Source organism: Stenella coeruleoalba (genome assembly GCF_951394435.1).
Source record: "Stenella coeruleoalba genome assembly, chromosome: 5".
Taxonomy (NCBI): domain Eukaryota; kingdom Metazoa; phylum Chordata; class Mammalia; order Artiodactyla; family Delphinidae; genus Stenella; species Stenella coeruleoalba.
In genome coordinates this window covers 65,971,292-65,995,357 of record NC_137150.1, presented here as the reverse complement: position 1 = coordinate 65,995,357, position 24,066 = coordinate 65,971,292, and the positions used below count along the sequence as shown (strand labels likewise).

The 24,066-nt window shown below is 39.0% G+C and overlaps 1 protein-coding gene across 6 annotated transcripts in view; it reads right to left on the bottom strand.

Annotated features, from left to right (window-relative positions):
* The window catches only part of LPP (LIM domain containing preferred translocation partner in lipoma), a 695,014-nt gene that overhangs the window by 117,111 nt on the left and 553,837 nt on the right, over window positions 1–24,066 (bottom strand). For all 6 annotated transcript variants that reach the window (XM_079921711.1, XM_079921716.1, XM_079921713.1 and 3 more), the window contains one exon: window positions 1,822–1,991. In XM_079921711.1, the coding sequence (XP_079777837.1) occupies window positions 1,822–1,991 (170 nt within the window). The remainder of the gene's footprint in view (window positions 1–1,821; window positions 1,992–24,066) is intronic.

Below are 24,066 nucleotides of genomic sequence, written 5' to 3'. Positions count from 1 at the left end.
ACATTTTTACTTCCTAAAGAGGCATACTTTTGTTCACTAGACTTTTCCTGATATGTAATTGTCCCTTCCAAAGCAACGGGATATCACTGTGTTTGTGTTTATGTTCTGGATAAACTAAAGCCTTGTGGTGTGTTTACGTTCTGGATGAACTAAAGCTTCGCGGTGTCTGCACCAAATACGAGACTAGCGTGACCAACTGAATTTAATCCTGGCTTTGACACTAATAAAATAAGTCATTTTCTTCCTCTCTGTGTATTCTCACTTTTTTTTTTTAATAAATTTATTGATTCATTTTTGCCTGCATTGGGTCTTTGTTGCTGCATGCAGGCTTTCTCTAGTTGCAGCGAGTGGGGGCTACTCTTCGTTGCGGTGTGCGGGCTTCTCATTGTGGTGGCTTTTTTTGTTGAGGAGCACAGGCTCCAGGCATGCGGGCTTCAGCAGTTGTGGCACATTGGCTCAGCAGTTGTGGCTCGCGTGCTCTAGAGAGCAGGCTCAGTAGTTGTGGCGCACGGGCTTAGTTGCTCCGCGGCATGTGGGATCTTCCTGGACCAGGCCTCGAACCCGTGTCTCCTGCATTGGCAGGCGGATTCTTAACCACTATGCCACCAGGGAAGTCCCTGTATTCTCACTTCTAAAGAGAGGAGTTAGACAAATGATCTTAACCTTTTTTTTTCCAGCTCCAACATTGTGTGGTACTGTAATGATGTTATATGTGGCCAAGTTGCCCTTGGGGAGGAAAATGAAATAAAATTGAACTTAAGAGATGCAAAACAATATTTAATCCTGCAAGATCTTAATCTTGAAGAAATTTCAGATCAATGCTACAGATTCCAGGGCTGCAATGAGTTTGAGCTTTCAGGTTATGGGAAAATCCCAGTGAGGCCAGAAACTTCTGCAATAAACCTGAACCTCGGGGCTCTGCAAAGCTATGTGTATAACTTCCAATACCTCGCACCCAAGGTTTCTCTTACGTTGGAATGCCAGGGGTGCTGAGGGCCAAATCATGCCTCTTGTGTGGGTTTGCAAAAAAGCACTACTTTTTCCACTAACAAGTGTTCAACAGAGAGATAAAATCGTGTAGAAGGATAGAAAGGAAATTTACTTTAGATTAAAAAAATTTATGTTCTTTTACCAAACTGCTCTATCAGAAGATAGCTTAACGTGTAGATTTCAGTAGCCTGACAAACAGCTAAGATAATGTGACTATGAGTATTTTTTAGTCACCCAGCTATGTTATTAAAATATAGTTGTGTATTTAAAAAAAGGAGACAATTATTAGCTCAGTCAGCATGACTATTTATTTCCCTTTAAGGTACTCTATAATAGTTTCTCTAACTGCATCATGAAAACCTGCTGAGTATGACAGGTAAGAGAAATTCTGGGTAGAAAAAAGGTGATTCAAAGGACCCAGGAGTTTGAAAGACCACTCACAAGTCCCAAGGCCGTGCAACGTTTCTCTACAAATATGACATCAAATACGGAGTGAGATCTAATAAGAAGTGGTGGGACTCTGCTACTTGGGAAACCTTCTGATGCTTTAAGGGGCAACGTGTTAGCTTGTACATATATGCTTGTAAGCCACAGGGAGATGATCTTTCTGGCAGGCCACTAATTGAATGGTAGCCCCATCTGATGCACCCTTTGACCTCATATGAACAGGGGGCATATGGATAAAAATTAAGATATACCAATTTACACACAGGCATATTTTGAAATCTGATGAGAAGCAAAGATCTGATGGCTACGTTTGAGCTAGAGTGACTGGCATTTTGCCAACAAAGTCATCTTTGTAAAGTACCTGAGGACCAAATCTGAACTTACGATGTAGCAGGGCTCACAGTAGGCTTTCTTCTCCACCGCATAGAAGGGCTGCCCTCGGAGCTTGTTGTTACAGACGATGCAGGTAAAACAATCCACGTGGAAGACCTGATCCATGGCAGTGCATCCTGTACCTTCCCCTACTACATTTTCCCCACAGCGAGCACAGCGGCCTGAAAGAAAAAAGGGGTTGACTGTTCAGAACACCTTCAGTCCTTCTGAAGAAGACAATGCGTGGTGGGGACAGCACATCTGTAATGTCAACAGCAGGTGGGATCACCACCGCCGCCATCACCATCATGAGGCAGGATGACCGCTACAGCCCCCATGAGGCCAGCATGACGGGGATTTTACGAATCAGTTGAGAAGTTGACCCTCACAGCCAAGGTCCCACGGAGAGCGACTGAGTAGAACTCAGGTCTCCTGATGTTGAGGCCAGTGCTCTGCCTCTAATCTCACACACAAATTAAGAGGAACATGAGTCAGGATGGTAGGGGTGGAAGGCATAATCTAGAAGAGTCTTTCTCCTTGGACAGACTATGTGTCCAGCTAGACTGTGAGGGAACTGGGTCCAAACTCAAACTTCAACTCCTTCCACAAAAGCCTGGCTTGCAAAACCTCTGCATCCAGCCCTCAGTGACAGGCAGATAAAAAAGTAGTCCCTTTTATTTCCAGATAGCGCTGACGGCTAGAAAGTGTTCTCCTATTGAGCCGGAATGCCTCCTCATTCTGTTACCCAATAGTCCCAGTTCTGTCCTTTAGGGCCTCAAGAAATAAGTCTCATCACTTCCACTTGACACCCTTTAAGATATTACAGATCAGCATTGCCTCCAAGTCTGTTTATAGTTTGAATATCCCTTAATCATGCAACAGTTCCACAGACTGTAGGATTTTGAGTCCCTCATGGCCTAGGTTGTCCCTGTCCAGCCCAGTGTTCTGCAAATTTTCAGCATGATTAAATTGATTTGTGGGGCTTCTGACCACATATGGACACTGTGTTTAGGTTAAAAAAAAACTGCATTAAAATTTGAATAATAACATTAACATGTAATTTACAAAAAAAAAAAATTTATGTCATTGAGAGGCATTGTGCTGGCTGCAGTCTGTATCCATAGCTGGCTTCACCATGGGAATCTTGAGGCAGAGGTCAGAGCCGCATTCAGTTTCCCTTCTTATTCTTTATTTCTACGAAGGTAAAAAGTTCTAACAAGTAATTACAAGTCACTGGGAACGTCAGCAGGAATCGGCAGGCTGTTACAGATAAGCTTTAGCAAAACTAGTGCTTCCTGTGGGTCAGGCATTGTCTATGTGCTTTACGTATATTAACTCATTTCATATTCACAACAACCTATGTGACAAGTACTATTAGTATCCCTATTTTACAGGTGAAGAAACTGGGTTACATAAGTGGTTGACTACCTTCTAGCCCAAGCAGTCTAGCTTCAGTGTCGATGGTCCTAACCATTCTGCTGTCTTGCTTCTGCCTAGTTCTGTGTATCAGGATTGAACACAGAGTTGACACTATGGAGAGATTTCTCACTAAAGGCTGCCTTCAGCCCTCCATCACATTGGATTGACGACTATTTCACACCTAGAAGGGAGGAGGTTTAAATGTTTCAACTTGGGAGAAAAGAGGCAAATGTGTTTCTAATCCTCTCTTGCACTGGCCCTGGAAAGTATTTCTGTACATTTTATTGCAGAATTTGAATGCATCTTTAAAATACAGCCCAAACTATAGAACATTTCCCCCCTAAAGAAAGAGAAATATCAAGCGCTGAAGAAAGAGTCAAACTTTTGGAAACTGAGCCACTTCCACCATAGTTGATATTTTTATTAAGTCTTGACATCATATTCTTGACATTTGATAAACTTTTATAAAATAAATGTTTGTAATAAACTTTGTGGCTTGAGTTACAAACTTCTATCCAAGAGTGAACTTGTGTCTGTTTTTTAGTAAAAGATGTACAACCTTAGAAACGTGCTTTAAAATTTTAGACTCTCATTGCCTTTAGTATCAAAATTAGGATTTTCATATGGCACTATTTTGTGATTATTCAGAAAAAAACACATTGATTTACTAGAAAGTTCACTATACTATGTTTGAAAAGGATGCTAAAAGTCTGAGAGCTTCATGTCACTATCTGACAACATTTCACTACAAAGAACATATTGGGAATTACAGGCGAATGGATCACCAAGTCATAAAGTATAGGCGAATGGATCACCGATCCATAAAATATAATTTAAAAAATTACATCATCATCATCACAGCATTCCAAATTTTCTTTTTCAACTGCTTGTGCAAAATAATCACATTCATCCCAGTGTATATAGATTCATTTCCAATATTTATACTGAATTGTCTTCACTAATGTTTACATTTGTAATATTAATCTAAAGTGGTATTTATGGGATTATCTTTATTACTATTTTTTCTACTTTCAAAGAATCATATTCAAATCACTGATCTATTTTGGTGAACTGAAGAAATAGGGTAATATAGTAATGATAAAAAAAATTGTAGGTTTCGCAGCAGTAGAAAAAAAACATACTAATGACATGAAAATACTGTGAGCTTAATGGCAATGTTACTGAACATTGGATAAACAACACCGATCAACATAGGTTTGGTGGTACATATGCAATCTTTAAGATGTGATGATTCATTAAGAGCATATTGGATTCCTGTGAATATTGTAGTTTTACAATTCAGATTCATTAAATGCAAGTCAACAAAATAATTATTTATTACTCTTTCCTTTTCTAGACACCAAACTGGACTCCTTGATACTCCATCAGGGACTACCAGCGATCTGTGGACCACACTTTCGAAAAAATTTGTTCTGGCCAAATGTGATTGACTACTGGTCATGGTGGTCGATGAGACAGGTAGAGGTAGCAATTATGATTCCAGACCATGGCTGCCCAATGTGTAATATCTGGAATCCAGGAGGCTGAGTCTACATGGTTTATGGAGAGTTTGAGAGCTACCCATGAGGATCTAGGAGAAAATTTCAATCACTGATTAAAGGGAAAGGTTGGAGCAGAGCCCTAAAGGGCAGGATGAAAAGCTAAGCTTTGGAATTCTCATTGTATTCAACAGGCATTCCCCAGGTATCTACTCTTTGCCCAGTACTGTAATCTGTATGATACCCAGAAATGAATTAGGCGACGTCAGTGCCTTTCACATCAATTATGAGACTATATAACATCCTACAATCACATGACAAAATGTGGTGTCATCTGAGAAAGTGCTCTGGAGATGCGGGAGGAACATCACACTTGAGACGGCTCAGGAAAGGTTTTGTGGAGAAAGAGGCATTTAAGTCCAACCTTAAAGGATGGAACTTTGACAGGTGGGGATGGCAGAGAAAAAAACATTCTAGTTTTTCCACATAGTGGATGAGTGGCTGGGTTTCCTGGATCCAGACACTCTGCAGTGGCTTGGTGGTGGGACAACAAGGTTTTGTCCTCTCAGCTATGAAAGCAGATGGACTGTGTTCACAAGGAACAATCTTTTCCTTTATATTTTGGAGAATATTCTTCCAGAGTGGGTCAGGCTAATATGCTGGACCCAGACATGACCAGCTTGCTGCCTCCCGTATTTTTCCTATTCTTGGGAGAAATCGGGGACACCAGGCTCGAGGGCAGTCAGTCTGGCACCTTTAAAATCACAAGCACAGAAAAGAGCAAAGAACAAAAATTAAAAATAGCTCTCTCTACACTTTCTGTCTACAGCATGACAGAAAAGATGCCCGAATGTTACCTTTTCACATTAACAAAAATGTACAAACTATACCTTTTAGGGAGGCATTCACAATGGAAAGAAAGTCACTAGAGCATAATACGTCCTTGCCCCTAGAGGGGCTCATGCTACACATCATTAAAAGCATCCTGCAATCTTGCTGCCCATCTTGGAGACAAATATCTGAGCGCTTTTAAACGAGAAAAACCAGGGGAATGGTACCAGACTTGGAGGCATCAGAGTATGAAGGAAACATTGTTGATTAGGGGCCAGTGGAAAGCTCAGGGTCAAGTTCAGACCCAGGGATGGTATGAGGAGCTCACTGGCAAAGCTTAGCACATAACTTAAAAAATCCAAGGACAGGGCTTCCCTGGTGGCGCAGTGGTTGAGAGTCCGCCTGCCGATGCAGGGAACATGAGTTCGTGACCTGGTCCGGGAAGATCCTACATGCCGCGGAGCGGCTGGGCCCGTGAGTCATGGCCGCTGAGCCTGTGCATCCGGAGCCTGTGCTCCGCAACGGGAGAGGCCACAGCGGTGAGAGGCCCGCGTACCGCAAAAAAAAAAAAAAAAAAGAAAAATCCAAGGGCAGAGAGTTAGACAGCCTGGGGGTAACTTTGTCAGTGAATTGAGATGCCAGAACCAAAAAAGTCTTGTCCATGTGTTATCGTTTGTTATATATCGATAACGCATTGTATCGATTGTGGAGCCAGTCAGGGATTCTTCTCACCCCTCCCCCTCCTTCTTCCCCACTCCCACAACTATTACAACCTCTGCAAAGTCTCTGAAATGCTTCTCTTCCATCACAGGTCTGCTGCCCACATTGGGCTTATTATCTTTAATGGGTCATTGCAATGACTTCCTGATTGTTCCACTAGCTCTGACTTACTCCCTCTTACAAATGGACAGGCTTTATGGTGGTCTTACTACTTGAGCTAAGTCTAGAAGTTTAGATAGTTTTTGAACAAGCCATTTTAGGAATGGCATGGGTGAAGGGCGACGTTACAGTCAAATCTACAAGTTAAGCAAGACAGGTGGAGTGGTGGGACATGGGTTTTCATATTCACTGGTGCCAGCTTTCTCTTTCTGTAATGTGAATTTATTTTCTTTATAATATGAAAATAAAATTTCATTTAAAAATGAAGTTCTTGTGACCAGTACACCATTAATACGATAGGCCATAGACCCTCTTCTGCAGATACTGCTTGTTTCTGAGGTGAGACCAAAAATGTCCAGTCATTTTGAGAGTCGGTGGCATGGTGATGGGGGTGTGACATACTCTCAAACTTGTGCATCATTCAACATCAAAAGCAAACTAGTACATTTATGCAGACATAAAGCCAGGTCACATATGTCTCCATCTCCTCCTTGCCACTTGCCTTGTAACAGAAATTTTTGGCATAAGCAAAATTAATAGTCTATCTTTAAATATTATAATGACTTGAGACTTTATATGCCAATTGTATGATCTATCAGCTTTCTCACTAAGCACCTTTTCAAATATATTCTGAACAAAGTCCTGCTCCAAAAGTTGTATCAATAAAGTTACATCAGAGTAGTGAACTGATAGCAAATTATTCCTAGAAACAAAGCTTGCTCCAATTTACCCTACATGTGTCCACTGGAGTTATCTTCCTAAAGCACAGGCTCCATTAAGTTGATTCAGAAATTATCTTCCACTGAAAGTACAAAAAGATCATAGAACAAGTTTGTACTCTTTATGTGACAGGTCCATATGACATTCACTGAAATCTAGGATGATGGCATTTTCTAATCACCAAAGCTTTTACTTTATGAAACCCTGTAGTATTAATGCATGGCATAATAGATAACCTGTTTTTTAAGCTGCATAAGTCCTAGGACAGTGATTCTCAACCTTGCCTGTATGTTGGAATCATCTGGGGAATTAAAAAAAAAAAAAAATACTGATCTCTGGGTCCCAGCTCCAGAGATTCTGATTTCATTGGTCTGAGGTGGGATGTCTTAGGATTGGAATTTTTAAAAGCTCTCCAGGTGATTGAAAGTTAAGCCACTGTTCCAAGGGGTGCCTATTTCTGCACTGCTTGTCAGAATAACAGCTGACAAGAATCGTCCAGACAGACCTCATCTGCACGCAAAACAGTTAGGGGACAGACTGTTAACCATGAGTTGGCTGAAAAAAAGAAATTTCTGTGGCATCATAATATATCTCGCTTTTCACCAACAAGAGTAATTTCCCTAATGCTGTCTCTTTATGTCTTAGTTTGAAGAGTTTTCAGTGGCTTTCCATACATTGATAACATACACGAAGAGAATCAGCTGAGTTTTACCATAAAATACTTTGACAGCATTAAGCCAGAGAAAGCAGTTCACATATATTAATTACAAGTATTCCTATAGAACAGGCTTCTTTTGTGCTGTAAATAAATTTATCATATGGCACTGCTATGTGGCCTTAGACAATACAGAACACACAGAGAATGTCAACCGATAGCCATTTAAGATCATGATACCACATAGTATACATTGTACATCAAATCAAGTTTTATATATTTTCTTGGACTCTGCCTTTAAATACTGTACCAGTATCCGGTCTCCTATGGTTAGTGCTATTTAGCTCTGTGAATCTTGGAATCCTTAACATATATTAAAAGCTGGACTGCAGGACACATCTAATTTTGTCACTGCTTGTGTGTATATAATTGTATTATACTACTTCACTGTTATTGCTTAGATGGCCCTTGCAGAGACGGCTTGCAGATTCAACAGGCACATGGATGGGCATGAGAAGCAGAGGGCAGATAGCTGTTCTCCTCTCTTTCTCTTCTCTATTCTGTCTCTCTCTCTCTCAGGCACACATGTGCACAGGCAGACAACAGGAAAAGGAGCAATGACTACAATAGCACTAGAACCAACGGCAGACATGTAGAGCTTTCAGAAGGAGACAAAATAAGAAGCATTTTAGTACAAAATAAGAAATTAAGCTAAGTAACAAGAAAACAAAACAAAACAAACAGACTCTCAAAAATTGTCAGAGAGAATGGTTCGGGAATGAGTGGACAGAGGCCTGGGCAACAAACCAGATGAAATGGAGTGAGAAACGAGTGACCTGGTAAAAGGAAGTCATTACAAAGTCTAACCATGAGGTGATTCATCTATAGACACATATTTGCTTAGGTTGGACCTTCAGGTAAGGAGGTAAACTGGGAGGGGAAGTCCCACATAGGACTGCATAAGCAAGCATGTTTCACTGATTTAAATACACTGCATTGTGAAGGAGCATAACAAAAACATAAAAGAAAATTACTGTATTTTTTCCATTGGGTCAGACACTGCCTTAAGCTCTCTACAAGCATTCTCTGGTTTAGTCCCATCAACATTTATCTATTCTTATTTGATAGATAAGAAACCAGGGGTTAAGTCTCTTGGCCAAGGTCTCAAAGGTAGAAATGAGGTGAGGCTGGGATGGGAACCAGGTCAGACTTCTAAAGCCCATCTTCTCAATCAGCTTGTGGTTTTCTAGGAATACACTTCATTATTCAATCATAACTGTGATGTTTTCGGCATTGCTGAGGAGTGGGGTGTGTTCCCACTCCCAGGGAAAGAGGAGCCAGTAAAGCATCACTTCTCCAACACCCCAAGCCTCAGGTGAGCTTAGTGAAGTGTCAGAATCAGCTACATGTGGTGAAATCAGTATAGCTAAGGGTCCTTCAGAGACCTTTGGTTGAACCCTAACCCTTACCCTTTGTTGAATCTCAAACTCTGGCTTCCCACTAGGAACGCTTTTAAAATAATACTGATGGCCACACTCTGCTTGCAGAGATTCTGATTATTTGGTCTGGGGGGCAGGCCCTACAATCACGATGCTAATGCGCAGTGGGGTTGGGGACCACTGTTCTAAAGGGAACCACGCGTTCATATGTTCCACAAAGCGGAGTTCATCCTAGAGTGTTCTTAGAAAGCACTGATGTTTGGGACCAAAAGGCCTGGCCCTAAGGAGCTCCATCCTAGGAAACTGCAGAAGGAGCAAGTTGGTCACCATGTACCCTGGTCCTAACCTTCACTAAACTAATATAACAGGCACAGTGGTCAGGAAAATTACTTCCTGACAACAACTTCCAGTCTCAGGAAGAGCAGTAAAAACATAGCCAAAAACCAGGCAACAACAAAAGCAAAACAAAAAACAATACTGCTTTGCAGTTTGGGATACAATACATGGTGCCCTTTGAACAAAATTACATATTCCATGGTATAAAGGCAATCAGACAGAATTGCGAGTCTTGCCCGTGTGACTCACTAGCTATGGGAACCTGGACAAGTTTCCTAAATTCTCTGATCCTGAAGTCCCTTGTTTTCAAAACAAGTAGTTGAGTCATCTATCCAGTTATTCTTTCAACCCCTCCACTAATGCACTTACTGAGTCTCTATTCTGTGCTAAGTCCTGTGCACAGGGGTAACCTTTTCTCAGCCTCTGTAAAAAGGAATGGATAAACAACAAGGTCCTACTGTACAGCACAGAGAACTGTATTCAGTATCCTATGATAAACCATAATGGAAAAGAGTATAAAAAATGTATATACATATATATATATATATATATATGTATAACTGAATCACTTTGCTGTACAGCAGAAATTAACACAACACTGTAAATCGACTATACTTCAATAATAATAAAAAAAAAGTCATGACGATGACTGCCTTGACTATCTGGTCACCAAGTTCAATGATGGGAACAGCTACAAAGTGCCTAGTACAGTCCCTGCTTATTTCCCCCTCCAACTAAGGAGGTAGAGGAAAACTTCAAAACGAAGAGCTCATTATGACTAGGACCAGAGATGGTGGTCCATGAGCGGGTAAGAGGAAGCTGCATCTATGAGGCAGTTACGTAAGATTTATATTTACCAGTATGGTATTAATAGAATTCAGTGCTCGAAATTCAATCCCAATCTTGAAAAAATCTGTGGACCCCAGAGTGATGATAATCAAGATTTATTCAGCACTTATTATGTGCCAAGCACTGTTTTAAGTATTTAAATATATTATCTCAAGTAATTCTTCCAACAACCTGATGACGTAGTCCTCTCATTATGTTCATTATAGTATAAGAAATGGCAGCCTAGAGAGATTAGGTAGCTTGCCCAAGGCCACAGAGTTAACTACTGAAGCTGGAATTGGGGACCAGTCGGTCTGGCCTTAAAGCCCACTTAACTAGTCCTTTAACCTGGCTTTTGACTTTAGAATTCCAAAATTCTTAAAAACATCTGGCCTGGCAGATGTAAGCTTGCATAAACCTTACAACATTCCTAACAGGAATATTAGTATCTGTTTTGGCTAAAGCAAGATTTCTTTTCACTTTAATTTTTACACATGGGCATTTTCATATCCCGACTCTTAATTTTTAATCTATTCTTCTATATTTAAAATTTATTTCATGATTGATCTGTTAACGGAAAAAAAAATCAGTGTTTACTAGTACAGTTAAAACTGCTACTGCAACGTTTATTTTTGACTTATGATTAAAATGTGCTCTAGGGTATCCCTCATGGGAATGTGCATTTCCCTCAGCCTCCACTCAAAGCTGAAAAAAACTTTGTTTGCCATGTTACTTTTAGTTTTATTGATGGGAAATCTCCGAATGTATTTTGGTTATTTAAGAGCAAACCTAACACTGGGTGTTCCCGAAGCTACTGTATTTCAATGCCTAACGATAGCCATAATCTTCTCATTATAATATTAACAAGCACTCCTTATACTTATATATTGCCTTATAATAGTAAATGTGCTTTCTTACCCGACGCTACCAAAAAGAGCAACATGAAAGCTATAATTAACACTACTTCTTTTAGCTTTCTGATATATGAAGAATGAGAGTAACCCTGCAAATTCACATAAAACTTCATCATTTCCATGTTCTCATTTGAACTTTACAAAAACTAAAAGCCAGATAAGACAATTATCCTCTTTTAACAACTGAGTTAGCCTAGGAATAACTCACGTGCATGACTTGAAAGGTAGATAATAGAGTTGGAATTCAAGCTCAGTTCCTCTGACCCCAAGGCTACTGATCTTTGAGCTGGACCACGTTACCTGCTTGCATGGTGCTGGACCCAGAGATGGGTGATAGTCTCACCTGACACGTCCCAGGGAAGCCAATTAGTCTTACTTGGGTTTTGGATTTTCTACTTAGTGCTGAAATGCCCATAACACATTGTTAGAGGATTTTAAAAGTCCTAAAATGTAAGAGCGTGTGAAAACTTGGAAACCATCCAGTGCAACCTCATTTACAGATGAAAAAGCAAAGGCTCAGGCAGAGGCAGCGCCTAGATTAAGATCCTACAGCAAAAGCCAACAGCAAGTGAGACCTGAATTCAGGCCTTCAGGCTCTCAGTACAGCGTGCTTTCAGCTGCACAAAACTATTTCCCAGTGTGCTGCCTCAGCTGTTAGTTTCTTTCCACTAGCAGGCGCTGTGGCCTGAGCATAAGGTAAAGTTTCACTGTATCAATACATCAAAGTACTGTGTGGGGACTGCAGTCCACAGGATGACTCCTACGTGATTCCAGAACAAGGTTAACGCCATTACCCTCTGAAGCAGCACAATCATTCCATTTCTGTCTGAAACACCTGGTATACTTTGGATTTGTACATCTGTATGCTCTAAAAATGGAAAAAAAGGCAGCAGGATGTGGGGTACTGGGTCCTGCAGAGGCACCTTGGGACCAAAGAAGGCCAGGTTCGGGTTTCTGTTTGACCATAGCTGGTCTGAATCAATTTGGTTTGTACATTTGAGTTACATTCAATATTCACTTGATAGGTTTCCAGTTTTATTTTGTTATTTATTATTATTTTTTTTAAAGACTAAGAACCACTTGAGTGAAATAAGTGGCAGATTTGTGGTTAGAAGAACTGGGTTCTAGTCCTAGAACTACCATATCTGTGACTTTGGGCAAGTAACTAGGTGACTCAAAGTGTTACTGGGAGGAATATATATATACTAAATTATAAGTGACAAGAAAATGTAAGGAATTCCTTCAAAACATATCACTGTAAAATAAATTTTGTTATGAATATTAATACAAATCACATGCACAATAGAGCAGAAAATATTTATGTATCTGGGACTTGCATCCAGAGACCACATTCTAAGGAATTCCTATGCAAAAGCTACAAGATGGAATGCAGTACTGGATGTGAGTGGAGACATTGTGAGGAGCTAAGCTTTTTGGAAATGCTGGCAGTGCCATTTATCTTCGTAGTGGAGTGGGCAGATGGATGCCGTGAATATTTGACACATGATGCTACATGAGAACTCAGAGGGACACCCAGGCGTGAAGTCTTAGACCTCAGGCCATCTTCGCCCTTGCGTGTCTGTAAAATCCTCGTTGCTAAACTGCAGTCGGCATGGATTCCATCTCTGGCACTTGCATAGCAACACTGAGCTCTCTGAGCGCTGAACTGACGTCTTGGGAACAGTTATTAATACATGTATGTATGCACACAGTATGTGAAAATATGCAAGATTGAAAGCGATTAGCGGATTGCTTTTAGGTAATACTTCCCACCGGGACTATGCTCCTGGAAAAATTCCTCTTTCTCAAAAAGCTTGCACAATTGTCTGCTATCACTTACCAAAATGTTTGGGATAAAAATGGTGTCAATTTTAAGGAAACACACTTCTCAATTTTCTTTGTTAACATCTGAATAAAACATGAGAAGGTTCCTACTTTTCCCCTCTCCTCTTTCATTCAGAGAGTAAGTCCCTTCACAACCTGGCTTTAAGTGAGAGAGGAAATAAATAGTCACCCTTCTTTGCCACCTCCGGAATAGCACTATCACTGAGTTTAAAGGTAGAAAAGTTTAAATTCCATTCTAATAAATTCCACTGGTTATCATCATTTCTGAGGTGCAGTGCAATGTTTTATAAAAAGAACAGAGCAAGAAATCACATTTCTACCTTGCAGAAGCTTATGGTCCTGTGAGATCACGGGAGAGCAGCACAAGAAAGGCACAGAAAGTTCTACAGGAAGGATCTGGTTGGGATTGAAAGAACACTTTCTGGACCATATGAGAGTTTGAGAAAAATATGGAACATTTCCTTAATGTAACTGGGCTGGACATATACTTTCTATCTCTTGTTATAAAATGAATACACTGAATCAGCCGTCAAGTGTTTTTCTAAGCACCTTCCCAGTCTTCAATCTTTCATTCTAAGATACATTTTATAAGATGAATATGCAAACTGAAGTTAGATTAAGTTTGCCTGAGTGTAAGGAGAATAAGCTCAATAATAATCTTTGGACAGCTTTTCAAGACCCCAAATTTGTTGAAAAACTACAAAAGTTATGAACTCAAGAAAAAGAAAAAAAAGAAAAACACAAGAACACCAGGCAATAGGCATGTTCTATTTATGTCAGCAGAGTATTTCTGGTGACTCCTCTTGTGCTAATGTAGTTTCCATTTTTAGATTATCATATTTGGTAAACATTTAATTTTTACAGGATGACTAATACCCAAGTGCCTCCTATCTAGTGAGATAAGTAAAGGGCTCTTCCTTACTAAGGCTTACAGGGAGCTCCCAGAAACCAAGTAAATCCACAGAAACTGCACAAAAACAGATAAGCTCAGTAATGGGTTGCTGCATCGGCTTATGTGCTTTTATCTGTAGTTCTGTCTTGGGCAAGAGATACCACACAAGGGGAGTGCAAAGTTGAAGGTCTTTAGCAAAAATGTGGACTGTAAACACAGCCTGGCATTATCAGCATTCTGTTAAGTTCAAAGAAGAGATAGTTACAACAAATACAGCTTGCTTTATTTCTGAAACAAAACTGTGCACATATTTGTGGCCATACTACTAATTAACCTATAGATTGTTCCTTTCATCTATTCAGAGTGTTTTTCTGCCCCTTGTTACAACATGTTGGGGTTACTTTTTCCCATCTGGAATATCCTCAAACTGTTCCCTTAGAGGCACTAGAGAGAAGAATGGTACAAATGATGAAGAGACTAGAGACACTGACTTGTACAGAAAGATTAGAGGAGCTATATATGTACATATAACGAGGCCGAAGGATGACTAAGGAGTGCCACGATGACGGTCTATAAATATTTGAAAGGTGTAGACACCGAGGAATAATTTAGCTTGGTCCAGGTTGTACAATTGGAAGCGATGGTGTATCTTAAAGAAAAGGGAAGATCTCTATTAAAGAAAAATGTTTAAATAAATATAAATGTTTAAGATGTTATCCAGGGCTTCCCTGGTGGCGCAGTGGTTGAGAGTCCGCCTGCCGATGCAGGGGACACGGGTTCGTGCCCCGGTCTGGGAAGATCCCACATGCCGCGGAGCGGCTGGGCCCGTGAGCCATGGCCACTGAGCCTGCGTCGGGAGCCTGTGCTCCGCAATGGGAGAGGCCACAACAGTGAGAGGCCCGCATACCGCAAAAAAAAAAAAAAAGATGTTATCCATGGGATACAGCAAAACTGAAACAGAAAGGCAGTTTAAAAATATTAGCATAAAAGTCAGAAGACATGGGCTTATGGGTTGGTTTTACCATACATACACAGCTATGTGACCTTAGGTCATTTAACCACCATGGGCCTCAGGTACCTGTTTCATAAAGTGTGAACCAGAATTAGATATTTTTAAAGTGTGCTCCGAAGAACCTTAAGGGTTCTGAGGATTCAGCTATGTCAGATCCTGAGAAAAGAAAGAAGACTGGAGGGGAGTGATGATGACCAGAGCCCCTTTATCAGTTTCATCTCTATACCATCAGCTTCCTCAGAATAAGTTTTTAGGAATTTCCTAAGTTAAAGAAGTTTGCACGAGAAACTCTCCAACTTAAAAAGTTGGAGGAAGGTATTAGAGATCAGTTTTAGACCCGTTCTTGTTCAAAAGACTCCCGAGAAGACAGAAGACTCATTAAAATTATGCTTTCACAAAATGTTTACTGAGTACCTACTATGGGCCAACATAGTTGATAAAGCAGTAATGCAGATACGCCCTTGTGGAACGCACATCCCAAATGCAATTTTTAATATAGAATTGCCCTAAATTCTAAAATGAATAGAGGCTTAACTCATGTAATTCCATGTAAGACTGAAAATAATTCAACACTTATTGAGCACTTACTATCAAATCCTTGAGACTCATGATATATAATATAGAAGGTAAACATTCAAATTAAGCAGATATTGAGCATATACTATATGTCAGGCACTGTGTGACAAACTAACAATCTTCAGTTTCCATCCCAGTGGCCACTCAGTCGTGTGTCTTTTTGCACAACCAGTGAACACCGCCATGAGCACAGCCTGACTCATGCTCCAACCTGCTACCACAGTCAGCTGGATTTGATCCTAAACCTACTCATACCATTTGAACTTGTTATTGCAATTAAGCTATTTAATGAACTATTATGTAAGTTAGCAAAAAAGTGAAAATGTTTTAATTTTTTAAAATAACATCTAAATACAATGTTTTGGGAAAGTTCCAGAGAGACATTTCACTTAGGGAAAAAAATAAATAAATTATTCAGTAAGGTATGGATAAGCAACTTTAAAATATTAGGAAAAAAAGCTTAAAAATTGTAAAGGATTCTGCACTCACATTATTTCACAAGTGTTTTTAAATTCTTGCTCTCTGACAATTTCCAACCAGGTTGGAAATTTTCGGGGACACATTATGACATTGTGCACAATGACACAACAGACACAAAGCTGACAGCCCTCACTCAAATATGTCTTGTGCATATTTCAAAAAAAAGGTGAAATATGCACTTTATTTATTTATTAAAATAAACTTTATTGAGGTATAATTTACATGTAACAAGTGAACTCATTTTAAGTGTGCATTTTGATAAATTTTAAGAAATTCATCGGCCCTTGTAACTATCACCATAATCAAGTCCTAAAACATTTTGATTACCCTGAAAAGTTCCCGTGTGTCCCATTAGAGTCAGTCCTCTCCCCCAGCTTCAGAAATCCACTGACTGTTCTCTGTCACTATAAATTTGTCTCTTCTATGATTTCATACAAATTGAATTATATAGTACATACTTTTTTTGGCAGGGGAAGAGGTCTGGCTCATTTCGCTCAGCATAAAGTTTGTGAGGTTTTCCCACGTTGCACTTATTGGTAGTTCACTTTTTTATTAATGATGGGTAGCATTCCATTCTAAATATATAGCACAATTTGTTCTTTGACCTGTTGATGGGCATTTGAGTTGTTTCCAGTGTTTGGCCATTGCAAATAAAGCTGTTACGAATTTTTATGTACAAGTCTTTGTATGGAAAAATGTTTTCATTTCCCTTGGGTTAACATACGGGAGGAAAAATGCTGGGTCATATGATAAATATGTGTTTTATTTCTTTAAGACACTACCGAAGTGTTTTCCAAAGTGGTTGTACCATTTTACATCCTCACCAGCAATGTATGAGAGTTCTAGTTGCTCTGTCTACTAGTTAACACTTTGTAATGTCATTCCTTTAAATCTCAGTTATTCTAATCAATTTGTAGAGGTACCTCACAATTTGTACTTCTCTGAAGACTAAAGGTTTGGAACATTTTTAATTTGCTTATTGGTTTTGTATATTTTATTTCAATAAGTGTGTTCAAACATTTTGCCAATTTTTAAATTGAATTGTTTGCCTTCGAGTAGTAAGAGTTCTTTCTATATTTTGGACACAAGTGCTTTGTCAGATACGTATATATTGCACTTATTTTCTCCCAATATATGGTGTGTCATTTCATTAAAAATTTACTGAGGTAACACTAGTTTACAAAATTATGTAAATTTCATGTGTACAACCTTATATTTTTACATCTGTATCCCCTACAGCATGCTCACCACCAAAAATATACTGATGGTCGTAAGAGGGGAGGAGGGTAAAATCAGATGGTATTTGTCTTTCTCTTTCTGACTTATTTCACTCAGCATAATACCCTCTAGGTCCATCCATGCCATTGTAAATGGCAAGCTTTCACTCTTTTTATGGCTGAATAATATTCCATTCTTTTTTATCCATTCATCTGTGGATGCACATAGGTTGCTTCCATATCTTGGCTACTGTAAATAATACTTCAATTAGGGTGTATATTTCTTTTTGAATTAGTGTTTTTGTTTTCTATGGATAAATACCCAGAAGTGGAATCACTGGATTGTACGGTAGTTCTATTTTTAATTTTTTGAGGAAACTCCATAGTTTTTCCCATAAATGGCTGTTCTAATATACGTTCTCACCAACAGTCCTCTAGGGTTCCCTTTTCTCCACATCCTTGCCAACACTTATTATTTCTTGTCTTTTTGATAATAGCCATTCTGAGAGGTATGAGGTGATATCTCTCACTGTGGTTTCGATTTGCATTTCCCTGATGATTAGTGATGCTGAACATACTTTCATGTGCCCATTGGCCATGTGTATTTCTTCTTTGGAAAAAATGTCTATTCATATCCACCGCCCATTTTTCCATCAGACTTTTTTTTGATATTAAATTGTATGAGTTCCTTATACATTTTGGATATTAAGAATATCATTTACAAATATCTTCTCCCATTCAAATTGCTTTTCATTTTGTTGATGGTTTCCTTCACCGTGCAAACATTTTTAATTTGATGCAGTCCCATTTGTTTATTTTTGCTTTTTTTGCCCTTGACTGAGGAAACAGATTCCCCACCCACCCTCCCCGCCCAAATACTGCTAAGACCAATGTCAAAGAGTGCATTATCTATGTTTTTTTCCAAGAGTTTTATGGTTTCATGTCTTATATTTAAGTCTTTAATCCATTTTAAGCTTCTTTTTGTATATGGTATATGAAAGTAGTCTAGTTTCATTCTTTTGCAAGTAGCTGCCCAGTTTCTCCAAAAACATTTCTTGAAGAGACTGTCTTCCCCATTGTTATATTCTTGCCTCCTTTCCATAGATTAATTGACCATGTAAGTGTGGGTTTATTTATGGGCTCTCTTCTGTTCCATTGATCTATGTGTCAGTTTTTGTCCAATATCATTCTGTTTTGATTACCTTTGCTTTGTAGTATAGTTTGAAACGAGGGAGTGTGATAACTCCAGCTTCTTCTTTCTCAAAATTGCTTTGACTATTTGGGGCCTTTTGTGCTTCCATACAAATTTTAAGATTTTTTGTTCTAATTCTGTGAAAAATGCCATGGGTATTTTGATAGGGATTGCACTGAATCTGTAGATTGCCTTGGTTATCCTAGGACTTGGGGCACGCTGGGTGACCTTAGCAGATAGGCTAGAGCACCTGAACCATGTTCCTGCAATACTATAAGGTGGAAGGGGAATGCAAAAAATGGCACTCTCTGGCTCCTCTGACACCAGAGAGTTCCAGCAGTTTCCTGACCATTTGGCAGATGCATTGGGGCTAGCATATGGATTTTTTCCCCGTATACTCTAGGTGTCCTTTAAACTGCTCCTTTTTCACTGTGCTTCAGAGTGGGTGAGTCTGTGTGCAGGCCCCTCAGTGATGTCCCTTTCCACTGCAGGTTTCTGCATCGAGGGTGGGGTTCCTGTCAGTACTGTATCTCTATCTGTCCTACCCGTCTCTATGTGGTCCCTCTATCATTTGTTGTGCAGAAGCCACTCAATCAGCTCTCAGTTCTTCTTCAGGAGGAACTGCTCTATATGCAGGTATAGATTTAGTGTGTCTGTGGGAGAAGGTGAGTTCAGGGTCTTCCTACATTGCAATCTTGGACTGGAAATTCATTTCATTTTTAAAATGGGGTTTTTGAAAAGCCAAAGTTTTAAAATTTTTATAAAATACAATTTATTGTGTTTTTTTTTTTTTCATTTGGCTTTTTTTCATTTGGCTTGTGGGTTTTTTTTTTTTTTTTTATACCTTCTCTAGGAAATCTTTTCTTCCCCAAACATCATAAGGATTTTCTATGTTTTCTTGTAAAAGTCTTATAATTTAGCTTTGACATTTAGGTCTATGACCCAAAACATGTGTAAGACCTTTACAATGAGAACCATAAGACATTGCTGAGAGAAATTAAAGAAGATCTAAATAAAGAGAGAAATATGCCATGTTCATGTATTGGAAGACAAGTTAAGGTGTCATTTCTCCCCAATTTTATTGGCACAAATTGGTAAACTGATTGTAAATTTTACATGGAAATGCAAAGAATGCAAAATAGTCCAAATAATTTTTAAAAAGAACACAGTTGGAGGACTTATGTTATCTGATATCAAGATTTGATCTAAAGGTACAGTAATTAAGACAGGAGTACTGGTACAAGGATAGATATAAAGGTAAAAATATTAAAATTAAATTATGTAATCTTTCTCTCTTTTTCTCAATTGGGATTCCCCAATTCAAAGTGCATTTTGATTAGCTCAGCGGACCCAAATGCATTGAAGAAGGTTCTATTATATTTCTTTTCCATAAAATTTTGCCACGAAATTTCAAGGTTTTTTGTTTAAATAGCATGTTTAGGAAAGCATCACACTTCCTTTACTAATTTCCTCTATAAGGATACTAAAAACTACTATTTTGATTGTTTTTGATGGTTCATACCAGTGAAACATACTAATGCCTTTTTATTTGTTTTCCTCTCCAGAAGAACATTTGTACATATTTTATCAAATATATTACTATTGTCCCTCAAATTGTTTTATTTGCTGAAAAAAAAATTGTGTATGGTCATGGAAACTGAGAAGAGGTAGATGATCAGCACAGAGATTTTACATTCTGTCAAGAGATCGAATTAATACCTGGTTTTTGATGTTAAACAAACAAAAGAACAAACAAAACTACACACTTTTTTTTTCCTGGTGTGGGAAGGATGATAATCATTTTGCAACTCACAGATTCAAATTTAAAAGTATTTCATTACGATGAAGCCATTTCTTATGCATCACTATATAGAGATATGAATTTTACAACCTGCTGAGCATATCAAATAAGTTTATATGATCAAAATCTGAAGACAAAAGACTTCTAAATGGTCCTTACCCTATGAATTCAGGCTTATTTTTCATTTCTTACCATTTATTGTGCCTGAAATATTTAAAGGGCCTGAAGTATGAAGCACTTCTTATAAAGGAATATTTTTCACTAATAAGTGAATGTAATTTTTCTAACTCTGTGGAATAAAATATTCATAATGGATTAATGTGAAAGGATAGAGACACAATTAAATGTAATTTCTCCTTATTAAAATTGATGTCAGATATTGGACTTAGATAAGTACGCTTTAATAGAAAATATGAATGTAGCAGAGCATAAAATATGTTACTATATTACTTTTTTCTTCCTAAAATGCAAGAGTACACTCGGAAGTCCGCAGGTAGATCCATTACTCATTGCTATTATTATGAGCAAATTAAGGCTCATAGCCCATTAGGTACCATAGTCCCTACTGCAAAAACAACATTTAGTAAACAAATTGGCTTGATGATGCCTGAGTTAACATCTACATTAGCTCTCTACTGACAACCTGGAGGAAATCACCTTCCAGAGTCTGTTAGTGCATATGGAAATACATTTTGGCCCTGGATGGACATAGATAACATGCTTGCAGAGTTCTGTGGGCGTTCAGACTGAGAAGCAAAAGGCAAATTTTTTATTACTTTTTAGTATCAACAAATTCGAGACAATGATGGCCATTGAATGATAATCGTTGATCATTTACCTTTATGAAATGTGAGATACATGTGAGGACCTAAGAAGCAACTTTCAGAGATTGTTATAAAAAGGCACCGTTGTCAGTCAAACTGTTTTATCAAGCAAGAGTAAGGGATTACTCCCAATTCTGGTCTTTAGCAGGAGATAAAGATAGGATGACGGCAACTCAAAGGACTATCAAAAATTCTGGTCTTCAGTAGGCTTATAGATAGATAACACTGTTACATCCACGTCAACCTGGTTTATCAAGAACATTTGTGACCCTGAAGTAACTAACTCCCATCTCCAGTTACAAGGCTCTTCTATCAGATGGGAACAGATTTTCAGGAACTTCTGGATTTATCTTATCACCCCATCCCCAGTTTGCCAGAATTCATCTTCTAAAGAATCATGCAACGACACACCATTTGAAATGAAAAGTCCTCCATTATAGGAATATAGAAAGTTATCCCTATACAACTTCCTAAGAACCAGCATAGATCCTTCAACATTACAGAGAATTACATGTTTCCCTCCTGACTTCTTCTTCCCAATTGCTCCATGTTTTCCAACCTCTATGTCTTTGCTGAAGTTATTCCTACCTTCTTCATGCCCTGCAACCCCTTTTCACCAATCACAAGTATAAATAATTATCCAAAGCCTGTCTCAAATGCTGCCTTCTGACAGAAGCGACAAGAAACCAGTCCTTTCCTTCTCTCTTTCTAATAAATACTGCAATATTCCCCTGCTATGAATTGCCTGTTTAAAACTTTGACCCATTTTTCTGTTGGGTCATTCAGGAACCCTTTCTTTATACTCCCAAAGTATCTATAACATCTCCCTTCTTCATATTATTGTAGAAATTTTGGCTCTTTTCAGGCAATCATATTAATTCAGTTTGTGTTACAGGGATTTATATAGTTGACTGATCCCCACGATAAGATCTTGAGAACCTTTACAGCAAAAACATTTATTTATGTACTCCATGGGATCCCAGCCTATGCCTGATAGAAAGACTTCAAATAAGTATATACAGTGGTAAGCCCCCATTTTTAAGAGAATTTTTTAAACAATCAGGACAGCAAGTCTTTGCAAGAAAGGAGTTTGATATTTAGGCCAGTTAATGTTCTCACGGTGAGAGTTGAAAGGTACATTGCTCCTTGGTTTATAGGAATTATGCCTTGATATTGCCAAATGAAGGAATAAAATGAATATAACTTTCATATCAAAAGTCAAATAGACATAGCACCAGGGATCCAATTAAATGTTCAAAGTTAAGAGTTAGGGGACACCAGAAAACTTGTGTTATCAACAAAGAAACTATTTACGTTTGTGATTAAAAGCAGCCCACATGCTATCAAGTGACTATGTTTGGAAATGGGAATCCCTCGTACCTATATAAAGCACCACAGTAAAATAGAGAGCTTTAAACTCACCACTAGGGTAGACTAAAATTCTCCAGATGGTCTCAGTCTCATTACTATATTTAGAAAGGAGCACTCAGGAGCAAGGTTTCTGAAGTCATATTATCTGCCTTTAAGAGCTGGCTTTGTCACTTACTGGTGTGTGTCCTTGGGCAAGTCACCTAACCTATCTGGACATAAGTTTCCTCCCCTGGTGAAGCACATATAATGTTTTATTATATAATAATATTATTATTCAATATGTTTCAAAAGGTATAATCATACCTACTTAAGCAGAGTTGCTGTGGGAATTACATGTCAATGCATAAAAAGAGCTTTGCAAAGCACCTAGCGCATCTATAAATACCATCTTTACTGTTACTGTTATTGCCAAAGAGTCTGCGGATACCCTGAGTGACTGATCCTCATTTGGAATAACACTGCTGAGAGTTGTTTGTTATGAAATTTAATTTCCTTATAAACAGATCAAGATGTGGGACTAAGAACAAAAATGCGGTCCCTGACTCTACTGAAATAAAAGCATACAGGTACCAAAAATAATAACAGCAAAAAGTGGGGGAGGTGAGAAGGGGAAGAAAAAGAGAATGTACGTTGGGTAGGAAGGTTACAACAGACAAGATATTTCAATTTATCTCTGGAAGTTTTTTAAAAACAAACAGCAAGGGGCTTCCCTGGTGGCACAGCGGTTGAAAGTCCGCCTGCTGATGCAGGGGACACAGGTTTGTGCCCCGGTCCGGGAAGATCCCACATGCCGCGGAGCGGCTAGGCCCGTGAGCCATGGCCGCTGAGCCTGCACGTCCGGAGCCTGTGCTCCACAACGGGAGAGACCATAACAGTGAGAGGCCCGCATACCACACACACACACAAAAAGTAAAAACAAACAGCAAATGAGAACAGGTTGCCACAAGATGTGGAATAGGCCACATCGTAGAATAAGGTAGGTTGGAGCTAAGAAAGAGGTAAAGTGAAGGCTGAACTGCAGACCATTCTAAACTAAAGGTTTCCTGGACATGATGACTACAATTTCAATCTGAATCGCAGGGTCGGAAAAGGTGGATTTACACTTCCTTAGTCCCATACTTAGAGGGCACTGCCACATCTCCTAAGGCTATTAGACATCTCAAAATCCACAATGGGTATATTCAGCAACAAACCACAGCCAACGCCAGCCAAAAATCACTCTGATGTTGAAGTGGTGTGAGGGTCTAGAACTACCTAAGAGCACAGATATTACTGAATATATGCTTTCCCCATCTCAAAGCTGATGTCAACTGGGAAGGGGACAACTGGCACCAGTAATTTCTTAGTTCTCTTCCAGAAGAGTGAAAAAGGATGATCAGTGGGAAGGAGTTCAGAAATTCATCCACAGGAAATTTAGTCTTACTGTCTGCCAGGGTTGGCAGGCCGATGGGTATACAGGTAAGGGCTCTTGCGTAAAACACTGGCTCATAGAATCTTTGAGCCAAAAGAGACAATCTCAACAAATCT